Source organism: Leptopilina heterotoma, unplaced genomic scaffold (assembly GCF_015476425.1).
Source record: "Leptopilina heterotoma isolate Lh14 unplaced genomic scaffold, ASM1547642v1 Lhet_6, whole genome shotgun sequence".
In the NCBI taxonomy this organism is placed as follows: Eukaryota; Metazoa; Arthropoda; class Insecta; order Hymenoptera; family Figitidae; genus Leptopilina; species Leptopilina heterotoma.
In genome coordinates this window covers 6,492,475-6,511,825 of record NW_025111137.1, presented here as the reverse complement: position 1 = coordinate 6,511,825, position 19,351 = coordinate 6,492,475, and the positions used below count along the sequence as shown (strand labels likewise).

The 19,351-nt window shown below is 27.4% G+C and overlaps 3 protein-coding genes across 7 annotated transcripts in view; 1 reads left to right on the top strand and 2 right to left on the bottom strand.

Annotated features, from left to right (window-relative positions):
• The window catches only part of LOC122509144 (glutamate receptor ionotropic, kainate 2-like), a 154,788-nt gene that overhangs the window by 13,687 nt on the left and 121,750 nt on the right, over positions 1-19,351 (bottom strand). For 3 of the 4 annotated variants that reach the window (XR_006302300.1, XM_043622959.1, XM_043622957.1), the window contains exons 9-13: positions 19,147-19,248; positions 18,964-19,065; positions 17,061-17,264; positions 3,902-4,006; positions 1,267-1,320 (exon numbers count right to left, since the gene is read on the bottom strand). Coding sequence is in view for 3 of the 4 variants with exons in the window: in XM_043622959.1 (XP_043478894.1) it covers positions 1,267-1,320; positions 3,902-4,006; positions 17,061-17,264; positions 18,964-19,065; positions 19,147-19,248 (567 nt within the window). In the remaining variant the exon portion in view is untranslated. Of the gene's footprint in view, positions 1-1,263; positions 1,321-3,901; positions 4,007-17,060; positions 17,265-18,963; positions 19,066-19,146; positions 19,249-19,351 lie in introns of all 4 variants that reach the window. The other variant, XM_043622960.1, reaches the window with a different exon arrangement.
• On the bottom strand, positions 6,460-7,978 carry LOC122509147 (carbonic anhydrase 6-like). Its single transcript, XM_043622964.1, has 6 exons — positions 7,853-7,978; positions 7,593-7,775; positions 7,333-7,477; positions 7,050-7,155; positions 6,681-6,905; positions 6,460-6,586 (listed from the first exon to the last, which is right to left on the bottom strand). The coding sequence occupies exons 1-6, from the start codon at positions 7,908-7,910 to the stop codon at positions 6,476-6,478; spliced, it is 828 nt and encodes a 275-aa protein (XP_043478899.1). The 5' UTR covers positions 7,911-7,978; the 3' UTR covers positions 6,460-6,475.
• Positions 10,747-12,226, top strand: LOC122509146 (carbonic anhydrase 2-like). Of its 2 annotated transcripts, none has more exons than XM_043622963.1 (6): positions 10,747-10,863; positions 11,022-11,201; positions 11,287-11,431; positions 11,526-11,631; positions 11,777-12,001; positions 12,086-12,226. In XM_043622963.1, exons 1-6 carry the CDS (start codon positions 10,806-10,808, stop codon positions 12,188-12,190), a joined length of 819 nt encoding a protein of 272 aa, XP_043478898.1. In that variant the 5' UTR covers positions 10,747-10,805; the 3' UTR covers positions 12,191-12,226. The 2 variants fall into 2 exon arrangements, with proteins under 2 accessions (XP_043478898.1, XP_043478897.1); XM_043622962.1 differs by having other exon boundaries at positions 11,269-11,431.

Genomic DNA, 19,351 nt, shown 5'->3' with positions numbered 1-19,351 from the left:
AAAATAGGACATTTAACTTTTCAGAAAATTGGGAATTATGCCAAATACACGGAGAGAGAATATATATTAAATTTTGTAAAAATATTTTCAAATTGGAGAAAAAGTGCAACAAAGCGAAATTTTGATATAGAAAATACTAAACTTTAAAAAAAGTTTTGTGAAATTTACTAAAGTTATATTAGAATTTAATTAATATTCTTGATATTTAATATAATTATACTAAATTTCACATAAGTTTTTTTAAAGTTTAGTATTTTTTATATCAAAATTTCGCTTTGTCGCACTTTTTCCCCAATTTGAAAATATTTTTACAAAATTTAATATATATTCTCTCTCCGTGTAGCAGTTAATCTTAGTGAATATTATTATGTGATTTTTAGAAAAAATAAATGTGTCAAACGCCCATTCGTTAAAATAAATTTTTATTAAAAAAAAGTCTGACTTATAATAGACAATTGGAAGAACGAAAAACAACAAATAAAATAAAAAATAGGACATTAAAAAAATAGGAATTATGTCAATATTAGTGCCCCCATAGCACCGAAACTTTCCTAAAAATTTATTAAATATTTACTTGCAATATTCGTCATATTTAACTGAAAAGTTTAGTGAAAATTGTATAAAGATTTAAATGTCCCGATTAAATAAATGTTTAGCGCGAAGCTTTCCTGAACATGAAATTACATCTTTGCATAATTATAATTATAATTATGCAAAGATTTTATTGAAATGTTCAGGAAAGCTTCGCGCTAAACATTTATTTAATCGGGACATTTAAATCTGTACACAACTTTCAATAAACATTGCAATTAAATATTCCGAATATTGCAAGTAAATATTAATTACATTTTTAGGAAAGTTTCGGTGCTGTGGGGGTGGATATGATTATGTGATTTTAAAAAAAAAATATATATATATATATTTATTTTTAAATAAAATAAATAATAAATTTTAGGTTATGTGGACATTAAAAAGTCGACAGAAATGACAGAAAATTATTCCGACAATTAGAATTAAGAAAAATAAGAATTATAGGAAATAAAAATAAGAAAAATGAATTTTACTTATAATATTTCAGGTTTAAGAATAGAGTCAATTGCAAATATTCGAGTAAAAGAATTTTAGATTATATAAAGGCGAAAAAAGTACTGGATTTCCAATACTCAAACCAATACTCAAACCAGTACTCACTCCAGTACTTTTTCCAATACTCATTCCAGTACTCTTTCCAATACTCATTCCAGTACTCTTTTTTCATAAGGGTTCGATAGCTAGAGGATTCATGAAAGAAAATAGTCTCGCTGGATGACTCGTTGGTACCTGTGAACAAATTACATTTTCCTTTACTTTTTTCATATTTACATCAAAGAATTTTTAAATTTAAAAAATTTGTTTCATTCCAGTTAAAATATTGAACTTTTCTGATAGTTAAAAAAGTCCCATAGAAGTACAAGTTTAATTTTATGAATCTCACTAAGAAAAGCAATTACACTCGTTAGTTTAACTTTGATTTTATTGCAGCTTTAGTATAAAAGTTAAATTTCAAGTTTACATAAGTGTGTTTGACTTCATTTAGTATTGATTGACAGTAAGTTTGTGGTCGAACGGTCTTTACCTTTAACTAGCGATAATCGAATGTCAACTTTGGTAAGATGCTTTCTCGTTTAATTAGCAATTCTATTTACTTGGCTAACTTGGAAGAATTCAATTCTCATTCTGACCACAATATTGATTCGACTGTACAATTATCATCTACAAAGGGTTTGCGGTTAAGATTGTCTTGAATGGATTAATTTTCACGGAAACTTGGTTTCAAATTCAGTCGCACTTAATTTAATTATCAGTTACAAATTGGTATCTATGGCTATTTAGTTCACAATAATAGTGACAGCAGTGGAAATTTTAATTTAAGGACTTAAGGTGAATCTTGATAATTGTAAAATTAATAGTCTGTTCTGTACATAAATTAGGAATACATAAATTAAAGTTCTAGTTTGGTAACGTAATGCTTTTTTGTTGACAATTTCTTAAAAATTAACTTCGACAATATTAAAATGTGATTTCTCACTGTTCCTACGCAAAAGTTAAATTTTGACGAATCGTACCAGAAAATTATTCTGACTTTACTTCAAAAGACGGTTGATCAAGTTTCTTCAAATAAAAAGTTTGGGGTTTGTGCGATCGATTAACTCACCCCTGAAGTCGATCGATGTGCGAATAATTTGACCAACTTCCGCATTGTCGAAAATCTGAGGAAGTGTCATTACTCTTTGTTTGAAAATTTGAAATTGATTATAAGTGGTCGACAAGATTGTTCACTGTTTGTGAATTTCTATTGAAATTGAATGGAAAGTTTCTTCACTATTTTATAGGTATTTGTATACTCAAGTGCAAACGCATTGACCAACACAAACATACACTTGAAGAGAGTTAGGAGTTGTGTTAGGAAAATAGATATAATTAATAGCATACATTTTAAAATTGGTCTCATGGTTTTTCTTGAAAAAATAAAGATATTCTTTTCCTTCTCTTTTATTCTAGATAATTTTCAGAACAATAAATTCTTCCTGTACATACAAAACTGCAAAGGGAGTAATATTACGTTTACCTTAAGTATGCTTAACGTTTACGGTATATCCAGGATCACTTAAAGAACGCATTAAAGGATATAAAGGATGCATCGTAGGATCAACGTTTCCACTAAATGACTAAAAAAAAATCTTTTACAATTGTAACCTTTACTCATTGAAATTGCGCACAAATAATTTGATACTTGAAAGTAAGTAAGATTCAAAGTCTCCTTCTTTTTATCTGCTATCTCTGATTGTCTTTTAAGCGTCGAGAAAATTAGCAACCGCTTCTTGTGTAAAGACTTTAACAATTGAAAATGTTTCATTTTAATTAACTGAGACGGTATTCCATTTAAGATTCCAAGCCAAGGTATTGAATTTGATAAAAAGCCTTGAGTATAATTACTGCCTTCTATTTAGAATGAATATGTTGCTACTGAGTTCTCTTGACCTAATTTAATTAAATCTCAACTAATTTAGAATCATCAAAAGAATTTCCCTTTATAATAAATCTATTCAATAAGATACTTCCCGAAACTGGTATATAGTTAAAAAAAAGCTTTCATATGAATTTCGTTTCTATTTTATAAATGTTTTATCTTATTTATTAAAATTTTTTAATTTTTAAAATATTCAAATATAATTAAAGAAGTTTAATTTTGACATTTTCAAACATATCATTAATAAGATATGAAGCTCTTATTGAGTTGTCTCTTAATTAATTAAATTTTGCATAATTCAGAGACAAGGTGTGTGTGTGCAGTGAAATGCGATTCAAGTGTTCTAATACAAATTAAAGCAGATTGTTCCTTATCCTCTTAGCTTTCTCTCTATTTGTCAAGTTATTGAACTAAATAATTGCTGTTTACTGAATAAGAAATTAAATTTACATACAAAAAACTATTACATATTTATTGTTCTAATTTTGGTTATGAAACAATAGTAAAAAATATTATAAAGAATTAAAGTTGTTTTTTTAATTTTACCAAGATACATAGATTGAGGTGAATTCGAAGCGAGTCCAGGCAAAAAATTAAAAGCACTGGCGCCAGCAGTTGAGTGTGCGATATTAATTCAGGGAATTACCAAAAAACCAAGAGACCAGCCTTGACAAGGTAGGATGTGTATTGTGTATGTTAAATAAAAATGTGTCCTCTGGTCTGCTCGAGGCAGTTTGCAAACCGGCGCCAGATTTAAAGGGGAACTGGCTTGTTCAAATGCAAGAGAAACGTTGAGGGCAAAGTTAATTGCTACTCGCGAGTCATGAAATAAACTTTGATCTCATTTTTTAACTTGCAGTTTTATTAACTAATGAAAAATTTATGTTCTACCTTAAAAAGAATTGAGATTCCCAAATTCATGAATGGCTTCGTGAAGTCAATTACACTTTCACGTGCGTAGTTGATGGTCATTGATCCCACTGCTAAGTCTGCTTTCTGAAAGAAATTATTTTTGTGTACTTAGATTAGTTTAAACATTAATTTCAAAATTATAAATTTAATAAATAACTTTTATATTAAAATTTACATTTCTTTTTACTGGTCAATATCGGGACAATCAAGTAAATAATATTATTTGCAATTATGTAATAACTTCAATTCACTCTATTTTTTCAGTTTAAAGCAATATGAAAATATTTCTTATAACACGACACTAAAGTAAAATGGACATTTGTATTACAATTCAGGATACGTTATTAATCTTCAAAGTTCTCAAATTGTTCCAAAGGGATGTTAATTAGTCATAAGTTGAATCTCTGACTTGGAGATTTACTACTCGGAAACAAGAGAACACAAGAAAATAAACTGTGCGTCAAAATGTGGCTAAAATACTTCCCTCAGAAAAAAGTCACATAATTTTGTTAACTTACTAAAGCAGCTGTAAATATTTAATTTCAGTCATCTGTCATATGTCCTACTTTAGAAATACAAAAAAAAATTACATAAATGCTTATAGCTAAACAGCTAACAAATTATTTTCAAATCTTTCTAACTTTTGCAAAAATAAATATTCTTCAATTTTTTTTTCTTGATTTAAGTAGCGTTTTTGATACTTTTTCTTTGCAAACTTGAAAAATTTAAAAAATTTTAAAATTAACAAAATGGCGGCCATTTTCCCAAAAATCAAAGAAGTTAATTTTCTCAAAAACATCATTTTTTATTTTACTCAAAATTTTTGTGTGATTACTAAATGAGAAAAGGAACTAATTTTAAAAGGTTTCATGTCCGCTAAAACTGTTTGGAAGTCGCAATAATTTTTTTCAGAAAATAACAAATCTCATTATTTTGAGTAATGTATCGGCATATATATATTTTGCATGTTTATGTTTTTCGATGATTAGTAGTGCTTTTGGTACCTACTTTTTGTTTGCAAACTTGAAAATTTTGAAAATTAACAAATTGGCGGCCATTTTTCAAAAAATCGAAAACTAAAAATACTAAAAATAATTGAATAAAAATATTCATTTGGAGGTTTTTGGGGGTCGCTGAGTTAGAATATTTGGTTAAAATTTTATAATTCAAAATGGCGACCAAAAAATTTAACGGTCGCCATTTTGTTAATTTTCAAAATTTTCAAGTTTGCAAATAAAAAGTACCAAAATTAACTGATTTTCAGTGAAATTCCACTGATTTTCAGTGGAATTTCACTGATTCAGATTTAGAGAGAAAATAATGAGATTTGTTGTTTTCTGAAAAAAATTATAGCGACTTCCAAATAGTTTTAGCGGACTTGAAACCTTTTGGAAAAGGTTCCTTTTTTCATCTAGTAATCACACAAAAATTATAAGAAAAATAAAAAATGATGTTTTTGAGAAAATTGACTTTTTTGATTTATCGAAAAATGGCCGCCATTTTGTTAATTTTCAAAGTTTTTCAAATTTTCAAGTTTGCAAAGAAAAAGTATCAAAAACACTACTAAAATCAAGAAAAAAAATTGAAAAATATTTATTTTTGCAAAAAGTAGAAAGATTTGAAAATAATTTGTCAGCTGTTTAGCTCTAAAATCACGATATGTCCTAAAATTTTCAAACACTCATAACTCAGCTAAAAAATTTTTTTCGCTAAATAAAAAAATACGTGTCTCTTAATTTGTCCTAAAGAACAAGAAAAATTACCTTTAACTTGATTTAGAATTTTTAACCTACTTGCCCTACATGAATTGAAATAGAATCAGCCTAAAATCTCTGCAATAATGAATGCAAAATTTTTCTTTTGTTATTTATTCATTTCATTTATTGACGGGACAAGCTCTTTTTATTGCTTTGAAATCGTGAGATTTTGAATGGCGTTTAGCAGAAAATTTTATGAATTTAAAATTCATACGTCACATAGTTCAGCCTGGAGATATTGTCTTATCAGGCACTTAATTAAATCACTTTTAATAATTTCATGACCGCGACTTTCAAATTAATGCAAGCATAACACTTCTCTCCTGACATAAATATTTTTAATATTTTTGTTAAGAGCAAAAACAATGTAAATTATTTAGTCAATACATGTCTGAAGAATCGATATTTTTTTATTCACTTCCAGTCTTCACTTTTATAAACGAAGTCAATTTTATTTTACAATCCGAGATATACATTTTCTATGAGGTTTTCTGTGGTAGTATTCGATTCCGGGTTGAGAATTAAATTTCCTCCAATAGGAATTCAAATATTTTCTCTTTTCTTGTAAAAAAAATATTAAAATTGAAAGAAATGGGTTAGGAAATATTTTAAGAAAATTGATCCAACGAGTGTTTTAATGTAAAATAGTATTTATTGTTCAGTACATTTAATTTCTTATATAAAACATTATATTAAAGTAAAACTTCTAAATAAACTTAAACTTCTATCTTATTATTTTAATTATCTCTTAAAAGAAAAATGTTAATTTAATAAAAAAAATGTTTGTATGACAATTTTAGTTGTTGTCCAATTCAACAAAATATTGTAATCGTTGATTCAGTGGTTGAAGTGGCCTAACATTTGCTTTGTTTCCAAAATCCAACTCTATATTCCTAAATGCCTTAATCTATGGATAGATTGAATTTTAAATTAATTAAACAAAATAGTGTATAGAAAACATTGTCATATTATACATATTTTTATTAAATAATAATGCAAACCTGATTATTGGTAAGGTATCTAAAGTTCATAGGTAGTAGCCATGTTACGGCTTGAGAACATGGTGGAGTTGTTAAAGATCCCTCATAAGTAATGAATAAATCTTCTCTGTCTAAATTAAACATTGTTAGAGGAAATGGGTTTATTTTAACAGTTTGTCCCTTTTTTGTAACATGTTTCAATTGATTTACTATTGTTGAAAGTGTCCATTCAGCAACATCATCAATCTAAATAATTATTTTTTTAATTAGGTTTAAAATAGCTTCCATCTTATCACACTATTCAAAATATGTAATGATTGTAAAGAGTAGATAGAATTTTTCGAAAAATGCTTAAAAATTCCTAATTTTAAAGGGTATTTTTTAATCTACCTGGAAAATCAATCCTATTACAGTTATTCCATCGGAGTATTTTTGAGCATTTGAAACTGATCCATAATTTTTGCTGTAGTGCACTAAATGCATTTCTAAGGCGAATCTATTGAAACAAGTAAACATATTATTGGCCTAAATGCATCATAAGGTATTCAAGTATAATACATTATTTTTTTGTTTTATACTAAGTCGCATTAAACGTAAATTAAAAAAGAAAAGATTATTCTTGTGAAAGTTTTGGGCAAAATTAATTTAAACAAAAATTATAATAAAATTTTACCGTTTTCCATTAATTGAATGCTCAGTGCCGCTATTATCAGCTTGACTCCAGTGAAAATGTAAACTATCGAAAACATATTGATTCTTTCGTAATCCACCAGATATAGATGGAATTAAACCATTAGGCCATTTTGCCGAAACTTGCACTTAAATAAAAAGATTATTGAAAGTTTCAAAAATTACCCTAAACTTTTCTTTAAATAGAAGTGTAGATAATTATGTAATTGTATATATATATATCAGATTGTATCCTTAACATACCACTGTGACCATTGTTTGTTAGTGTCATTTCTGATGGAACCTCCCAGTAGTTGCTTAATTTTATTTTATTATCAACTCTATTTCTAACAATATTTGTGATATTAATATCAATAGGAGACTGGCCTCTTCCATTACAAATGTTACCATCATTAGCCCATTCATTTGGAAAATTGTAATCGAAACCTTCAAATAATTTCTATTTTTTAAAGAATACTGTATTATCTAAATATTAAGAGTTAAGAAACTTTTGATTATCTTACTGTACGATCCAATAAAAAGCTGGATTAAAATAATTACAGTTGAAACTTTTGTTATCATCTTCGGCTATTTTTTACACAAAATAATGTTTAAGAAATTGAATTAGTCGGTACGGAATAAAAAACTTCAAATTCACAAAATGACGTTCCAATAACCAGTTGAGGCTGATTTTATTGAGAAAAAAACAAAGAAATCAACTTTGAGGAAAAATTATCATAATATACGTATCTAATAAAAATATAAATTCTTTTGAAACGTCAGAAGTAAATAAAATTGCAGTATTCGTGTCAATCTTTAAAGTAACAAAAGCAGATGTAAGGTATGTATTTTGATAATATTGTAATAAATGGTTTAGAGAATGCCAACAGATACAAACAATAAATAATAAAACGATAAAAATTAGTAAAATCACATTTTTGTACTTCACTTCAGCTTTTTAAATTAATTGTTAAAAAAGTACATTTTACGAAATTTTTAATTACTATTTAAAAATTTTTCATTTATTTTTGAAGTTTTTTTTATTCTATACTAACCTTCTTATGTTCGTCTACTTCTCAATTATTACTGATGTAATTTCTTCGAATGTAATAACTTGGAAATCAAAATTTTTATGCTTCTTATATAGTGGACTATCATTAAATTTTAAAATTCTTTAAAAAAATTAATGCTTTTTCAATATTAATTATTTACTCGGTAAGAAAAGGTCGATTAAAATATGCTAAATTCATCCTTAAAGTATCTAAATAAATTTAAAATTAAAAGCTTTGCATATTTCAGTCATTTTTGCAGCTTTTTTAATGCGGGCAACAGTCTTTTTTTTTACTAAAAATAAATTAAAGTGATCGCAATATTTACATTATAAAAGAAAATTCAATTTATTATAAATTTTTATGCTACTGAACAGAATTAAAATGATTGCAATTCTAACTAATTAGAATAAAAAGTTTGTATAATTTTGGTCAAGGATTCAAAAGAATATAAATACGAATAAATTGTTTACAAAGAAAATAAGATGTGAAAAGTGACATTAAATTGAAATTTAAATTCTTGTGAATTAAACTATGTTTATAATAAATTAATAACTTCAATATTTTTTTAATCAAGCTTTTTTGTCGGTTAGTTAATGATAACAAATATTTCAAGATAACGATTGTTACATAAAAGAATAATCATATGACGTTGAAAAACATGTGTTTGGAGTAAAGTATTATGGAAATTAAAGTGATAAACTCTTAATCGGGAAAAATGAATTATAACTAACTGCATCCCTCTACTCTTGAAAGTTCATCGATTTTTAAGTAACCTGAACTAATTCAGCAATAGAAACAAAAGACAAATCCTAACACACAAAACCCTAAAAAAAAGTACACTCTAAGGCTTTTAATGAATAATAATTTATCATAAAAGATAAATAAAATAATTTTGTTTCATTTTTATAATTAAAGTGAAAATAGTAGCGAAAGAACGAGACATGAGAAGTTGAAAGGGTGTATGAATGTGTACAGTTTTGAAAGAAAGAAAATGAAAAAGTTTTAAATTCGACTTCCTCTAAAGATTCTTGGTCGTTGCGAAGAAGGAGGATAGAAAAACGTGTCATATCTCAGACGCTTAGAAGTTTTCCACAAAATAGAGGAAGGCAGTCAGTTAAAATGAGATGTCACTAGAGTCACTTTTCCTTGCGCGAGAGGAATAAAGTCTCTGCCTATTATTGGAAAAGTGTGCACAAAATACCAAAAAGCATCTAAGTTACAATCAAAAATATTTTTTTTTCTTTTATTATAATTTTTTTTGCTTTAAGTGACTTTTGTAAGTATTATTTTCTTTAGTAATCACTAATCAGTGATGAGAATATAACTGGGTTATTATATTTCTAAAAAATTAAGTGAGCCTATAAAATTTTTAAACTATCAGTATCTCGTATTATTATTATCATCAGTCACTGTTAGAAATAGTTTATTAAGATTATTTTTTTTTCTACTAGGTATAGTAACTAAAAACTTTACTCTCAAGAAATTTCCGCTCACTTCAAATTGATGCATCGCCGACTATATTCCAGACTCTAATAGTTAAACCCCTTTGGTTCATTAGCAAATCTCATCATTCATTTATAGACACGCGTTCTTTCGTGGTACAAAGACTTTTTAATTTAATTTCGGTTAAAATAAATTTGAATACTTTCGAATTAAAAAAATTTCATTAAACTTAAAATTGCAATTTAGATCATATAATGCTTAAGGTGTATTATTGTAATTACTTATTCTGTTACACACAATACAAAATTAAATTTTTTATTATTAAAATTTACAAAGTAATACGGTAACATTATTAACGTTAACATTTACCTTTAACATTAATGTTAAAGGTACAATGGTACCATTAATGTTAAAGGTACAATGGTACCATTAATGTTAAAGGTACAATGGTACCTTTAACATTTTTCAAACGAAGTTTATTTACATTTGTTTGAAACGAGGAATCAAATATTTAAAAAAAATTTATTAAAGTAATAATTTCAATTTAGGTCAACTAAAATTGTGTTGTCAACTAATTTTATGTGTTTTTTGTGTACATTAAAAACTTTTAGAAATAGAATGTAATCTAAAATTATTTAGAAGTTAGCAACGAAATAGTGATTACAAGCTTAATTGTTTGGAAATAATTATCACTCCAAAGCGGGAACTATCGAGTTTAAAACTATAAATTTCAATATTTTACTTGTAGATTTATAACTTTTCCTTATAGATATTATTCACTTAGAATCCTTCCATTGTAATATATTGTATTCATAAAGGTATGTGTTTCCCAAACGGTAAATTATCTGTCCTTCTTACCATATCTTATAACAACAAATAATTATTTTTAATAAACATTTATAAATATTGCAATAAAATGCAAGAATAAATTCCCTCCGAGTTAGTTTATTGTTATACTTTGAAGTAGATTAAAAAATTTAAAATGACTACATGGCTTTCAGTAGTACTCATATTGATACATCAATTTTTGGGATTTTATTGTGAGAACTTATCATTCATATTTATCGTTAAATGATAATTTTATGTATACATAATATATTTATTATACATAAATTATTATATTGCTATTTGTTATTTTACTTAACATATATTTTTCTAATTTAAAAGTTATTTCGATTAAAGAAAGTGATTTCTTCAGGTATTGATTACAAAGATGCGGACCTTTGGAAAAATGAATTTCCTGAATGTGGTGGAACTCGACAATCACCTATAGATCTAGATTTAACATCCAGTAAAATGTTTATTCCCAAATCATTAAAATTAAAAGATTACAACGGTCTTCCAACAGCGATGAAATTAACAAATGATGGTCACGGTGGTAAGTATGAAATATTTGAATTCTTTATTTTTATGATTTATTTAATAATATTGATGCGAATTCGAAGAAATTTTAATGATTGCAGTAAAAGTTGAAGCAAAATGGCCGGCTGGTAAAATACCAAATGTTTCTGGTGGACCTCTTAGTGATCCGTATCTGTTCGACAGTTTACACTTTCATTGGGGTCAAAATAGTTCAGGGGGAAGTGAACATACATTTAATGGACAACGGTATCATATTAATTTCTTAATTTTATTCTTTAAGTTATTAAAAATCATTTTAAAGTATAATTGAAAAATTTCAAATTTAATATTTCTTTGGCAGATATGCTTTGGAGGCACACTTGGTACATTATAAAAGTAATTATGGATCTCTTGAAAATGCTCTGACAAAACCTGACGGTCTTGTAGTAATTGGATTAATCTTTACGGTAATTTTGAATTAAATCGTCTAATTATTTTGATTTCTATAAATTTAGAAATTGGTATTAAATATAAAAGTTACTTTTTTTTTAATAAAAAATACAGTTAATTTTTTTAATTTACAATAAAAAATATTAAATGAAAAATTTTCAGTATAACGAATATTTTGCTATAAATCTCAATCCTGTCGTGAGACACTTACATAAAGTGAAACTGTCTGGAGAATCTGTAAGAATACTTCCGTTTTCACTATCGATCCTTCATTTGAATGAAGAAAAGCATTTTATTACTTATGAAGGATCTTTAACAACACCTCCATGTCTTCAAATTGTAACATGGCTGTTGGCGGAAAAACTTCGAAATGTTAACGAAAAACAGGTTTGAATTTTTTTGTTACAAAATACTAGACACAAGTTTTATACAAACTGTTAATATGTAGCTAAAATAATTATTTTTTTATAGATTACAGCTTTTAGACAATTAGTGTTAGACGGGGATACTAAAGAAAATTTTAGACCTATTCAACTTATGCATGGACGCTTAAACTATTATGTCCGGAACAGTTAAAATATTTTAAATACAACATAATTGTTTCTTTGGCACACAATAATTATAATATTTATAATAAAATTTATGAATATAAATAACGTTCATTTAATTTTTATATCCTCTTTAACTTTAGTCCATTTTGGAACCAATCCTCTGAGGCGCATGATTATTCTCCAAATGTCATTTGACCAAACTGTCATTTTACCGAATTGCATTTATCCGAACTGTTATTTTAACGAAATGTCACTTTTTACGAATTGTCATTTTTACGAATCGTTCTTGTTCCGAAATGTCATTTTTTTCGAATTGTCATTTTACGAAATGTCAGTTTTGCGAATCGACATTTTTACGAATTGTCACTTTTGCGAAAACTCATTTTTGCGAATTGTCATTTATGCGAACTGACAATTCGTAAAAATGACAATTCGAAAAAATGTCAGTTCGCATAAATGACAATTCGTTAAAATGATATTTCGCAAAAATGACTTTTCGTAAAAGTGTCAATTCGTAAAAATGACGATTCGTAAAAGTGACATTTCGTTAAAATAACAGTTCGGATAAATGCAATTCGGTAAAATGACAGTTTGGTCAAATGACATTTGGGAGCTAATTATGCGCCTCTAAGCAAATTAAAAATTTACAATGGGTTGCAATTTGAAACTTTCTTCGTCAAATGCTGATGTTTAAAATGTTTAACAACCCTTACAATTGCTATTAATTCTTTATCTGTTGTCATGGAATTTACTTCAGTAGTAAAGTTTCTAAAGTACTTGCTTTAAAGATTATAGTTTTGTTTTAACAGAATTGTCTTTGTAATAATAATACAGTTAGTATTTGGAAGGTTAACCTCGTTAAAACTTTAATTGTATCTTGGGTTAACTAATGATACTAACGTTAGACTAACATTAGTGAAGTTAATTTTAAAATTACCAACGTCCAGATAATTTATGGTAAATTCTGAGGAAATTTACCTGAATGAAAAAATTGACCAGTAAACAACCTGAAAGTTGTTTGTTTTAATACATTTGATCACTGAGGAGAATGATGATAGGAGATTAGCCCAATAGCTCTCTGAGGTTGCTGATTACGAATTCGATAGTAGTTTTTCAAAATACAAAATATTCGGTTTAACTATGCGAGGGGATACTTGGCTTTTGTGACCCTTGTGGAAATCGGTGAACGGATCTCTATCGCTTTAATCATTGGCCGAGAGTGATCTCTATTCCGTTATGTTGCTAGGGGAACTGGATACGCTTTTGCGGAGATATTACATAATAATATACTAGTCGATGTGTGACGTTGTCCTAGATAATCGAAAAGCATCAGCAATTCCACATACAGTAAAAGGGTTAGTGAAGATTGAATTTCATTATCAGTGTGAGGATTCTTAATACCTAGTCAAAGATTTATATGAAAAATTATTCATGAAATGAAAAATTAATAAGCTAACATGATGTATGCTCAGTTATGCTCGTAATTTAAAGGTACCAACGGGATTCGGATAGTTTATTTGTAATCCAAATCGGATTACCACCTAAAGAATATAAATTTAAAACCTGGAATTATTTTTAAATTTCAAGGAAAACAATCACTACAGTTAGAAAAATAGGTATGTTTGTCATACGGTGTGATAGATCCAGTACCTAAAACTAACAGTTTCTTGCTGAATTGAATACATAGTACAATGTATTGTACAAGGCTTCTATTGCCTAAACTGATTAATAGTATCGAAAATTGATTGTCGAACTAAATGTTGATAGACCAATGGGTTCTGTAGAATTAAAATAACCCATGCCTTCTAATGATGAAGTTTATCCTGTCTTGTGTTGATTGTTAGTGTTAGATTTTCCTTTTTGTGAGGTTCGCCATAGCTAGACATAACAGGAAGCTAATATAAATTTTCCAGCAGACACTTTCTAATTTACAAATCTAATAAATAAAAAATTTTAAGATTCTAGAGATTGCGAATATTTATTCTCTACTAGATTATAATTCACATAATACAGTCATGAATATCTAGAAAATTAATGTGTTTGACGAGATGGCAAGCACAACCACAGTGGTGAAAGAAAAATGCTTTCTGGTAATAAAGGCTGATCCTTCTCAGACTACAATAACGTGATGTGATTAATTATACCAACAGCTTTATTAACTGATCCTAATACAGATGGGTAGATGCTTCATCAGACTCAGATATTTGATGAAGTCATTTCTCATTAATTTGTCACCTTTTTCTATACCTATTTTACCATGAGAGAAAAATGATAAACTTTCAAAGGCGATGAATTTCTACTTTATAATAAAAGAATGAAACAGTTGATTTATTTTTATAGAAAATAGAACTTTATTTAAATTTAATAATCCCTTCTTAATGTCACTTAGCTCATAAAATTGTATGACTTTAATTTAGTTAATTACAGTTTAATGCCACTTTAAAAGTTTTTTTTTTTCATTCACAATAAGAAACTTTTTTCTCAAGTCTTATTCAAAAATTAATCCAAGATAGCTTAATGAGAGTTTTGTGAGTGTAATTTTTAATGTTCTTAAAGTTCTTCAACAGGGAGGGTAAAAACTATAAAAAGCTCTTTATCTTTTTTCGAAAGTAATTATTCTCTTAGAATAAAATAAATGCATGTTTTACTTGTACACGTGAAAAAATTTAAATCACATCAGCAATAAAATAGAAGAAACAAAGAAATGAAGGGATTATACATATCTTTCTTTAAATCAGAAACCAATTTGGAGAGACGGTCATACCTAAGTGATTGGGAAATTTCAATTTCAATTAGAGATTCCTAATTACTGATTGTTATCGACACCAGAGGATGTGTAGTGGGTTCTACAGAAATGTCAGTGTCGCAAACACACTTGATTATCCATGTTGGTTTATTATTCGCGTATTTCGTTGCCACCGAACAGCTTCTCGCGGTACTATTGCAACATATACAACGCACCATTTCCGAGTGCCGCTCAATGGAAACATCATTGACATTTGCATTGCAAAATTTGTCTCACTGAAACGGACCGTGTCATAGTGGTTCGAATAGCCTCTGGAACAGTGTCGATCTGAAATTCGAATTGAGTAAACGACCCTTAACGAAGAGACTCATACCAATTCTGGTTCAGAAAGTCTTGGCACTTCGCCTTTTTGCCAATTCTATAAAAGGGACAAAAAATATACTTTTATTTTCTACGCGAAAACAGTAAAATGTTTACACAAAATTGAATTCCAAAGGGGGAATAGAAACTGAGAGTCATACAAATGGCAGAGTTTCTGAATATTCATCATCGTAAGACAAAAACGTGAATTAAAATCCAATATGTTTGTAGAAAATAAAATACCTCTTGAGTTTATCTAAAATATAACTCATCGGCGTGTGTGAATTATTTTCTACATTTAACAGATTTTACTGGAACTTCAATATTGTTCAGAGTTTGACAATTGAATTCTATTGATTCTATTGATTCTATTGATAAACTTTTGTATTAGGTATCAAGTAAACCTTATTTTGTAAAATTGTCCCAAGAAAGGACTGACGCTCAACGTTTCGGTTTTGTTTAATTTTCTTATAAACTTGAGATACTATTATTTCTACTTTTAGTTGTTCGTACCTAAAATACTTTGGCATATTTTTAAATAACAGTGCTCTTGTGGAATTTTTTTATTCATTATTAAAAATATTTTTCTTTTGACAAAGCTTGAAATATTTTTAATTTCTAATGCTTTTATATTGTTGTATTTATTAGTTTATTGTTACTCGTTTGGTAAAAAATGTCTGGTTACAGCATTTAGATAAGTCCTGTTATTTAAATTTGTCATTTATTGTCAAATTCGTTACATGCATTGTTAAATTTGTCAGTCATTGTCGAATTTGTCAATTGTCACGTCCCGAGATCATTTGATTTGTAAACACATGATGCACGAATTAGTAAGCACAGATATCATGCGGTATACAATTAATCTCGTCATTTTACGACCGAAATTATTGGATATAAAATTTATAAATTCATAAACTGGAGTCGTCGCCACTTCAATATATAAACCGATCTCTTGCTCGGTTATTTATTTACTTTTCATGAAAAGTTTAGATTGAAAAATATCTCTAATTTTACTCTTATGAAAAAAATTAGTAATGCGCATAAAGCATAAAGCTGAGTATAGATGTTTCCGTATGTACAAGAACGACTATAGTCCAAATATTTTTCTTAATCATTTTTAAACAAATTATCCCGAAGACATCTATTAAGTTACAAATTAAGATCTTTTACATTGAATGACAATTAACAAAAGTTTTGTGAACCGTCATAATTTTAAGCCTTCTTTAATAAACTTAAAGCTAAAAATGCTTAAACATGATGCAATTCTTCTTTACTTTTTACAGTGATCCACTTATGTATTTCTGAACTTTTAAATTCTTTTGAACACACAACAGAAGATTTGATGAAAGAAAATGAAGAGCTGAATTTGATAACTCCACTTTAATTCGTTGTATGTCAAGAAGATCAGCTTTATCAAAAGCGTTTGATTTCCATTTTGAAATTAAATTCCAAATCAAATTCTATTCGTTACAGAGATTGTGCAGAGAAAAAGAAAAAAAATATTAGGTATAATACTCGCACAGTAAGTAATTTAGTTACCTGTTGTATTTTCATGAAAGTCGAGTCCAACATAAAAGAATTTGAAGGTGTACGTATAGATTTTTACGATTTAGCGCGAGACTTCAGACTGCTGTCTACGCTCGGTGATAAACGTAACGATGTTAATAATTTTTGTTGCTTCCTATTTTTTTTAGACCATTATAAAAGTTTGCAGTCTATTTTTTTTTGTTCATTGCGATGATAATAAAAAAAAAAAATGAACAGAAAAAATAATGAAAAAAATGTTTACCTTGTCCATCAGCTGGCGAACAATTCCATTCCATTCCCCTGTCTCATAATCGTAAACTCCGTACTTGCCATCCGGGACGAGTTCGATCCTGTAAGTGAAGCCGACCAGCTCTGCTATGTTTCTGAGTAAGTCGATGCAGAAACCCTCGTAACGCTCGTTACCACTGAAATTTCCTCCGCTCTTCAGCATTACGTATGGTTGTTCCTACGGGAATAATAAAATGAACTTCTCTAGTCTATAGCCTCACAAGAGTGATAAGTACGCAATCGTTTTGCAACGAATCACGAGCACCGTTGCAGCCAATGTAAAAGGGTGATAAAAAAGAACAAAAATCACATTAAGCAACTTTTTTATACTCAGGCTGAGATAAACTGCATGAAAAGTTAGAATAAATTTACATTAGTTTTAAAGTTACTGCCATGTAAAATAATTTGATTTAAACGAAGCATTTGGATCATTCAATTTACAAATACATTAAAATCTCATCGATGTGTTTTTTATGATTTATAATATATGTAAACGTCAATGTTCGTAATTATTTCAGAAGTAACATCATGTCCCTGGTAGAAATATTTATGGGTCATTTTATTTAAATTTTCGTATTTGTATTTGTACCCATTGCCATAAAAACTTTTGGTCATAAATTTTGTTGAAATTCATTTCTTTAATTCAGAAAATAAAAAGTTTTTAAAATAATTTTTTTATTATATATATGGACAAAAAAAATGTAAGAAATCTCCAAAAAAACGAGATCCAAGACATTATTGATAAAATTGACTGTAGTGTTGTACTCTTGTAGATTGAACATAAGAGAAAACTTTTCAAAATCTTAGCCTTCGAATTCTATTGGCAATCTGTCATCTGCTTCTGTCCAATATAGGAAATTATTTGGATTTGTTGAATGTGCACAATGGACAACAAATTATTTCTTTAATCGAAATGAGGAGACGTAATAAAATACTAATTATGTATTAAAAACAAGAGTTTCTTTAACTTTAAAAGACTCAAATAAAACATCTTTCAGCTTATGCAGTTTATCCTAACCTTATAATGTTTTATGAATATGCATGTTTCTCTTTAGAGTGTTATAAAATATTTATCTGAAATAATAAAATTTTCAAACAAAAATATTTTATATCAAAGTAAAAGCTATAATTTCTGCTTTCCATAAATATTAAAGTTTTATTGAAAGTATAAAATAAGAAAGTGAAACCAGATAAAAAAAAGTTAATATTTAGAGGCTATATATATGAAAAGTAAAAAAAACATTTTCTTTTAATAACTTTTGAATGATATCTTTAAAGAAATTTTATATAAATTAAATAAGATCACATTGATTGAAAAACATTTTGATTGAAAAACTGGTTAATGGTATATTTTGTTATAAGAAAAACACAAAAATGCGAGGTATATACAAATAAAAAGATTAACTATTAAATTTTAAAGTTGGTAAATGTAAAAACTAAACATCAGATTTATTTGAATTTAAAAGAATATATTACTTACTTAATTTTTTAATAAATTTTTGAAATAATAAATTTTACAATTTTATTTTGTACCCTAAGGTTGAAATCTTTTTTGTCCCATAACTTTTTTATTTCACGCCTTTAAAGGGCAGGAGAAAATATTTCTATTCTCTTCCTTGGATTTCAAGATTTTTTTATGTCTATACATTTCAGAGTGAATACCTCGCAAAAATAAAAAAATGAAATTCAGCACAATATTGACAGAAAACATGACTTTTAGAATACTGAATTTCTCGTGATTAGTATTTTAAATCGAAAAATTTTGGTTATATACAAAAAAGATGATATCAAACCTAGTTGTTACGATTTTAATTTTAATTTTTTTTTAATACCAAATATTAAAAAATGCTTCTTAAGATGTAAAACAATAATCTTACCAATATTGTAATAACCACCAACGTAACATTTGTAAGTCCAGGTTCAAAAAATGCAGGTGCATCCGTCACATTAATTCCAATACTAGGCTGCCATTCACCAACCTGAAAAAAAGAAACATATTTTTGAATTATGGTAAAAATTCTTATTTGTTGAATTTGAGGAAATATTTGAGGAATACTAACTTTAACCAGTGAATGTTGTTTGAGTTTCAAAAGATCCAACTTAAATTGTATTCTTTGTCCCTCCTTAAATTCTATAGGTCCAGAAATTCCTTTAATTTCCACCTGAAACATTTTTAAATTCATTCATATATTTCAATTTAGAAAAAGTGAGAAAAATTGTGAAGTAGTGGGGTATTTTTGTAACACAAATTATTTTTAAAATTAT

Excerpts from the sequence above, each read along its gene's own strand:
- LOC122509147 (XM_043622964.1), bottom strand. The coding sequence starts at position 7,910 with ATGATAACAAAAGTTTCAACTGTAATTATTTTAATCCAGCTTTTTATT. Across the intron at positions 7,776-7,852 it reads GCTTTTTATTGGATCGTACA|GTTTCGATTACAATTTTCCA; the intron begins GTAAGATAATCA and ends AATTATTTGAAG. Across the intron at positions 7,478-7,592 it reads AACAAACAATGGTCACAGTG|TGCAAGTTTCGGCAAAATGG; the intron begins GTATGTTAAGGA and ends TTTTTATTTAAG.
- LOC122509146 (XM_043622962.1), top strand. The coding sequence starts at position 10,806 with ATGACTACATGGCTTTCAGTAGTACTCATATTGATACATCAATTTTTG. Across the intron at positions 10,864-11,021 it reads TCAATTTTTGGGATTTTATT|GTATTGATTACAAAGATGCG; the intron begins GTGAGAACTTAT and ends TGATTTCTTCAG. Across the intron at positions 11,632-11,776 it reads TAATTGGATTAATCTTTACG|TATAACGAATATTTTGCTAT; the intron begins GTAATTTTGAAT and ends AAAAATTTTCAG.